Source organism: Falco rusticolus, chromosome Z (assembly GCF_015220075.1).
Source record: "Falco rusticolus isolate bFalRus1 chromosome Z, bFalRus1.pri, whole genome shotgun sequence".
NCBI classification, from domain to species: domain Eukaryota; kingdom Metazoa; phylum Chordata; class Aves; order Falconiformes; family Falconidae; genus Falco; species Falco rusticolus.
The window spans coordinates 819,883-827,223 of NC_051210.1; the positions used below are offsets into that span (position 1 = coordinate 819,883).

At 40.7% G+C, this 7,341-nt stretch overlaps 1 protein-coding gene across 2 annotated transcripts; it reads left to right on the plus strand.

Moving 5' to 3' along the window:
* The first annotated feature begins 552 nt into the window (after positions 1–552).
* Positions 553–7,328, plus strand: CCDC125 (coiled-coil domain containing 125). 2 transcript variants are annotated; one of them, XM_037374357.1, is made up of 6 exons: positions 553–691; positions 966–1,355; positions 2,825–2,904; positions 4,203–4,289; positions 5,150–5,227; positions 5,944–7,328. In XM_037374357.1, exons 2-6 carry the CDS (start codon positions 1,085–1,087, stop codon positions 6,070–6,072), a joined length of 645 nt encoding a protein of 214 aa, XP_037230254.1. In that variant the 5' UTR covers positions 553–691; positions 966–1,084; the 3' UTR covers positions 6,073–7,328. The 2 variants fall into 2 exon arrangements, with proteins under 2 accessions (XP_037230254.1, XP_037230253.1); XM_037374356.1 differs by having other exon boundaries at positions 589–691; positions 2,846–2,904.
* Positions 7,329–7,341: the final 13 nt, after the last annotated feature.

A 7,341-nucleotide genomic window follows, 5' to 3' on the forward strand; every position in this document is an offset into this window, starting at 1 on the left:
TATTGAACCTTACAGTCACCTTTTATGCCTTTTTATAATTAGCTCATACATATTACAAAAGTTAAGCTCATTATTGGTTAGTTGCCTAAATATCAAGCCCGCCCCTAGTTTCTCTTCTGTAGTTTTCTGTTCCCACCTGCAACATTCTTTTCCCACCGAAATCTTCCTGTTATTGTGTAACAAGAACAGCCAAAGACAGTGTATTTTGCTTTACTTCAGATAAGCTGAGAGCGATGTGCATTTTTGTCCAGCCAGCTGGACTATGTCTATGAGACCTTTTTTCAGCTAACCAGTTATCCACAGATACATGCATTGGTTGCTCTTGAACGGCCGATTTCAGGGTTGTTGCTTGCATAGGAGAGCAGGTGGAGGGTGGTCTCTGCCGTGGAAGTGCCTGGGCACGATGGGTTCTTGAGAACGCTTTGAATGGCCACGTCTCGTCGAGTAACGTCGCGCTCCTAAAAGCTGCTTAGCATTTGTAAAATGCTGTTGCGGACGAGGGCGGCTGTAGGCGGACTGTAGGCCTCTGTTAATACCCGAGGACCACCCCCACCCGCGGCGCTCCCCCTGCGCTGCGGGCCGCCTCCAGGGGCGCTGTTCCGCCTGCCGGCAGCGGGACGCGGTGCGCCCCCCGCGCCGCCAAGGCGGCAGCCCGCCCCGGGGGGGACCAGAGCCGAGGCAGGGCGGGCAGGTGGGTCGTGGGCTCCGGGAGAGGGGCCGGGGCCGGGGCCGGCAGCGGGAAGGGCGGCGGGGGCTCACCGAGGCATTGCACCGGCGCCCCGCCGCCGGCCGCAGCCCGGCCCGCAGCGGGAGGTGTCGCCGCTTCGCGGTCTGCGTGTGACGGGGGCGGCGTTTGCTGGCAGCCCGGACCCGGGAGTGGAGCGGCCGCGCGGCAGCACCTTCAGGGTTTTTTACTTTCGTGTTGTTTTGCTGCTTTAATTGCGGATTTTTTTCTGGTTTTCCAGGTAAAATATTTGTTTTGAGGAAGGCGGTATTCACGCTGCCAGTCGGCGAAGTGCCCACAATCAGGGGACTGGGGGCGGGGGGGGGGGGAAACAACAAACCTAAAACCCAGGTGCCGAAGATGGAGGAAGCAGAAGAGGATGACATGACATGTGGAGACTTGGGAAACGGACTTGGGAGAAGACCTGGAGGTGTTTATGAAGGGGAAAATTTACAGAACTCCTATTCATTCAGATCAAGGAAGGGATCTGGAAAGGTTTGTAATTCTCGCCTGTCGGCAAAGAGAGTGGAGGAAAGTGATGCTGCAGCTCTTCCTGGTTCAAAACGAAACACTTCTTACGATGGATCATCCAAAAAGCCTGTTACTAGTTCCACACGACGAAATAGCTGTGGTAAGAGTAATTTGGAGGTTAATTGTTCACCATGAGAAAAATATCTTAGAAAACCGGAGCAGCTCAGCTGCTTCATAGGGTGTCATTAGTGTCAAATCAAGCCGTTTAGCAAAACACTGAAATCTCTGAAGGATTCCAAGAAGTGCACGTGCATTACATGCCTGCTGGGGTCCAGCGCAGCCCCACAGGTTGGTTGGTGCAGCGTGTACTGCTTTCACGAAAGGAGATGCACTAATGCCACCGAGGCAGCACAGGAATCTGTTCCTAGGTCTCCCTCCCAAAAAATTAACAGCAGAATTGCATTTCAGTGAATTAGGCTGTGGCCCTCAGTGTAAAATGACGATTTTTAAAATGTTTATAGAGTGTTTGCATGTGAAAGAGATTTAAAGAAGGGCATCCGGGTGGTGGCCATACCTGAAGTTTAATGGAATTGCTTAAGTGTTGTTTGTTGAGGTGTGTCTTAAACACAGATTGTATCTAAAGCACGTTTGCTGTTTAGTTGAAATTTGTGAATTGGCATTCTTTTGAAGTTCAGTTTTTTAGATCTTGCGTGTCTGTTCTCCCAGTGTTGGCATTCATTTTTTTGTGAAGACAAAACCACTGTAAATACAATCTAATATAGGCAGTGCTGTTCATGACACTTTAGCTGCTTTACCTTTCGTTTTTAGCCATTTTTAGCATTTTAACTGACTGAAGTATTTACATATAACTTGCTTATTTCTTTCCTTCAGAACATGTCACCACTATATTCTCCCCACGCCACCATAAGCTAAGCCATGTAATTCTGTACTGGTTTCAGCATCTTCAGTCTGAAGATGTTGCTACAGCAGCATAATTCCTGTTGGTTTCACAGTCCTCTCCTGGTCTCCATATGATGCTTGTCTTAGGTCTAGGTCTTTCACACAGCAATATCCATGAAAGCAGGACTAAAATCCACGTGAACCTGACTTTAATTTTGTGGGAGGCTGCATCTTATCTTTGTGATGCTCAGTTGACAGTAATAACCACTTGTTTAGAGGAGTAATGGATCTTGTGGGATATTCTACTACTGTACTTCATATTTCTCTCTTGAAAACTACCCCTACTTGTAAACAGTGCTAGCTGTTGTTCTGTTTAATGTGGTTGTTGGAAAGTTACAACCTGAAAAGAATCTAAAAAGTGAAATTACTTTTTCAGTCAAGATGGCAGTTCTCTTGGGGGGAGGGGGGGGGGCTGTTAAAGGAAATTCTAAAATACTTGTTGTTATTGCAGGTCTCTTCATAACAGACCTTTTGGTCCCATTCCACTTCTTTTAACTGTGAAACAATGTGTTTAGGCTTAATATTTACGTATTTCTTAAATCTGTTTATTAGCTCCAGAAGAAAAAACCCCACAAAGATAGAAAATTCACCTCTGCACGTTACTTGTTTCCAGGTTAAAGCAAATTCTCATGTTTTCTTTCGTAAATACCATATTATCTCATCATTTAGTATCTGCTATCAATCCCACAGAATCTAATACCAAAATGTCCAATGAAGAACTAATGCAACAACTTCAGGAAGCTCTAGAGGTTAGTAACTGTGCCAAGTGTGCTGCTCTTGAAATCTGCATTTCCTTTTAATACAGTGAAGTATAGCAGTGTTGGTTTCACTGATGATCTTGGCATGTCCGGAGTCTTTGATGGATCCAGGTTCTTGAAATTAGAGCAGTAGTATAGAAGCCTCATTAAATTTTGTCCCAGGAACTCAGTGTGAGTGCAGTTCATGCTCCGTTGTTTTGGGTATTTTTGGAGAGGGTAGGGAAAAGTATTTTTAAAGATGTAGAGAATACTAAAAGGATTGTACACTTTTCTAGCAGGTTTTCTTTTTTTATAAAGCTTTGGGCTTTGAAATTCTGCAGTGTAAACAGAATATTCTTTGGCTTTTTAATCTGCGGGTGTTCTTGAAAGATAGTTAACTCCTACATCTTAATTTTACTGTGGTTAAATGTGTTGATGTGGTGGCATCAGTCCAGGCAGAAAGAACAGGGTGACCTCAGCTGTAAAAATACACACTTCATCTGCACCGTGTTCATTAACTTCACGGTAGCCCATGGCAGGTCATTTTCAAGTTGTCTTAGCATGAAGAACAAACCTTCAGTGTACAGCGTGTCAAAATGTCAAGGAACCTTACTCATTTTCAATTGGACAAAACTGGTAAATGTCCACGGCTCCCAGATAAAATTTCAGTATCAACTGCTGAAGTAATAGGGCTGGAAGTACTATGAAAAAAAAAGTTTTGTATGACAGTAAGTGAACAATCAAGTGACCTCCATAGGGGTTAAGGAAAGATACGTATACAAAGCAGTGAATTTTCTTTTAACTCTTGGAAACTGAAAAACCGCTTTCTTCTGAAGGGGAGAATGTTGCATAAAGATATTATGGCACGTACCTGGAGCAGGAACCTGGTTTATTGTTGTTTTGTTCTGGACAAGTAGTGGTTTATATTTTAGTACACATGTATAATATTTAACACTGCATATATAAAAAAGCTGTAGTATTTTCTGCTTGCTTATTTTAAAGCTCCAGAGCTATGTTGATAAATACAACTTAATTAGTGAGGCAGAACTGTAGTGGTTTATTTTTCAAATACACTGGAAGAGAACAGAAAGCATAATAATTACAAGTATTCTTCTCTAAGGATTTTGTACTAGCATGCACTGTTAACATTTCTTCAACACAAGCAAGCTGTTAGTCGGAAAAGAATTGTATAGGGTAGAAACAGGGGAAGATTGTTTTCTGAAAAGGGCAAATTTACATTGCTGTTACAGTCATGTTTTAGCAAGATTACTTTGGCTTTTACTCAGTATAGCTATTTTATTTTGCTTCAGGAAGTTGAAATTTTGAAAGTTGAGCTTGAAGCTTCTCAAAGACAGCTTGAAGGAAAAGATGAAGCCCTAAGAATTCTGCAGAGCATGGTAGGAGTTGTTCGTAAATCATTTTGGTACTTAGTGGTAAAGGTAGGAGAAGAGAAGAAACCTTCCTGCCACTCCTCATCAAAAACCCCCAAACCTTAAGTTCTTTCCAGGGCTTTAACTTACAGCATTTAAGTCTGCAGGTGTCTTCAGACTTGGCTTCTATGATTTTCCTACTTTTTCTGCATGTAACTATTGTGGTTATTTAAGATGACTTCACTGTTGTGGCAATACTTGTAACTTTATCTTTGAAGATTCTTGAGGCTTTGTCTATTTAACTTAAAGGCCTTCTTTCTAGTCCCTTAGAGATTTTTCCAGTGCTTGAAATTTTGCTGCAAAGCACTGACATTTTCAGTTGACTATTCCATCTGTTGTCTAGAGGACAGTATGCATTAAATGTTAGGTAAGTCTTGTTCGCAGTTTTTATTCACTGTCAGAATGAATTATGTTGAATTCAGTTCCTGTTTTTTAGACTACTTGCATAATCCATTTACAGTTCTGCAGTTTCTACTCTAAGGCATTCATAGTAAGTTACGCTTGGATCAAAGTCTAAGTATATTGTAACCAAGTTTTTTAAGAGCTGATTTTGTGGTCAAGCCTTAAAGAAGACATGATCTCATTTTAAGTGACGCTACGTTTTTCAGTAGAAAATATTATGGTATTGAAACATGTTTGTTACGCAACATAGCTTCAAATTAGAGACCACTGGGACTTACATACAAGATCCTAGTTTTTTTAATTCTGCACACGGCTGTTTTAACTAAGAATGCGGACTTCTCTCTATGTAAACCTGAAAATTTGGCTAAAGCCAAGTTCAGTAAACGTAATTACAGTATTTCACAGAGCTGTGCTTTTCTTTCCAGGCAGTATTTAATAAAGCCACTAGTCATACAAAAGCAATGCTTCAAAAAACTGAGGAAGAAAAGAGAACTTTAGAAAAGGTAAGGGTGCATGTTTCCTTCACACTTGTGCAAAAACATAGAAGCCCATTGCTGTTAATAAGGGGTTATCAGGCTGTTTATTTGAATCACTACAAATCTGCCATTAGTTCCACGCTTTTTTGAAAGTATTCTTATTCCTTCTTAGTAGAAAGGTAAAGTGTTAATATATCACACTGTTGATCTAGGTGGTTTTATGCTACAGTGTGTGCAAATAATACCTGAAAGTTCTTAAAGTTCTTTCTGTACTTTTGGATGGTCTTTGTTGTGAGTTTCAGAGTCATTCACAGTGAGTGGCACTGTTCCTCAGTTATTAAGCTGGAACTTCCAAGGAGCCTAAGAAATGGCTGCCCAATTTTATAGGGAAGATGGAGAGGACAAGAAAGAGGGCATTGAGCTACCTTGTTAAACTTAATTTCTCTTCCTATGTGACCTTTCTGCAGAACAGTAGGGGAACAGGGAAATGCGACAGCATGGGGTTGTTCTTGTTTTAGGTGACTGCGAGCGTTAGTGCATGCAACATAGTCTGGAATCCATAGATCAGTGATGCAGAAGCTTTTTTGGTGTCTGGCACCAAATGGATTTTTAAGAGTATCATAGATTGTTATCATCTGTGGTCACCTACATTTCTGCTAGTGCTAAACTCTGCCCCTGCAGGTCCTCTTCCTTTCAGTGGGAGACCTGTAACGAACTGCTGAAGGTTTGTTTTGTTTCCACAGAAAATAAATATTTTGCAATGGGAAATTGAATTTGATCAGGATAGATTTAAAAACATAGAAGACACATGGACAGAAAAATACAACAGGTATTTGACTTATATTGTGTGTCTTTGGGTTGTTTTTTTTTAAATTGCATTGAATGCTGTATGTCATATTTCTTGTGTTCCTAGTTTGCTTCACTGGGTTTTCTGGGGGTTTTGTTTTTCCCTAATTTCCTTTCAGATCTGGGAAGATTTCTTTAACTTTCATGCTCTTCACATTTGTATTTTTTCAATCGCAAATTACTAAGTCTGAATTCTTCAGTGTGTATACAGGCTAGCTTTGCTAGGCTGATCTTTCATTTTCATCCTATTACATTATTATGTTAGCCAGCTGGAGCCAGACTGTCTTTATTTACTTTAAATGTAAATGAGGCTTAGAACATAATGGTGTGTGCATATGTGTGGAAATATCATTTGCTGGTTAATCATTGCTTGATTTTCTTGCATTGTAGGTATGAGCATACATACAGGTAAAACGGAATGCTTTTGAGAGAGGCTGATCAACTGGTTCTTTGTTTAAGTAAGAGTTAGTCTGGATGGGCAGCAGGTGTGGTTAGGCAAGCAGAAGGTGCCAGAAGCACTAAACTAATAATGCAATAACAGACCTTGAAAAATGTGACCAGCAGGATCACTTATTCAATTGTGGAAATGGCCTCTGTGAAGTCTACCCATCAGAGTTACTATTATTATTACAGCAGAAATTTTTATTTAAGATTTTCAAACTACGAATCACAGTATAAGCCAAAAGCATACAAATATTCAGTTGTAAGACGTGTTTTGTTAAGATACTGTGTCTTGTTCACCTGTTAACTTAGTTACACTTGTCAAGGGATACCTCTTGAGAAACCTTTTGGTTTTCCTCTGTTAGGAGATTGGGACTGTAGCCATGTAGTTCAGAGCAACAAAAGTAGTGTGAACTGTTGAAAGCTAGAGATGTGGCTTCAGAAAACTGCAAGCCAGGAGTTCAGTCCACTTTGCAAAAAGGTTTTCTGATGTCTGAGACAGCAAGGTGAGAAAAGTGTGTATTTCTGTTTATTTAAGTTAAATAATTCAGGCTTCTATTTAATTTAAACAAAGCCATGAATTTACAGTGTGCTGTGTTTACTGACAGCTGAAGAGATGCACCAAAGAAATTGTACTGTGTTAACGTTTAGGACTTTAAATTGCGACTTACCTATTCAAGAAGGAAATACTTAAATACTTCAAGGAAAAATACAGAGGCATACTGTAGGTTCTCAGTTTGAAACACTAAAAAGTACACTTGTTCTTGAGAATGGTATTAAGACTACAGGAAGTTTACTTTCTAAAATTCAGATCAGAGCCATGGTGTCACGTGTCCCATAACAATTTGTTGTCT

Bases quoted from the DNA above. Each gene is read 5' to 3' on its own strand.
- CCDC125 (XM_037374357.1), top strand. From the start codon at position 1,085: ATGGAGGAAGCAGAAGAGGATGACATGACATGTGGAGACTTGGGAAAC. The intron at 1,356-2,824 runs GTAAGAGTAATT...CTCATCATTTAG, and splicing joins CACACGACGAAATAGCTGTG to TATCTGCTATCAATCCCACA. The intron at 4,290-5,149 runs GTAGGAGTTGTT...TTTTCTTTCCAG, and splicing joins TAAGAATTCTGCAGAGCATG to GCAGTATTTAATAAAGCCAC.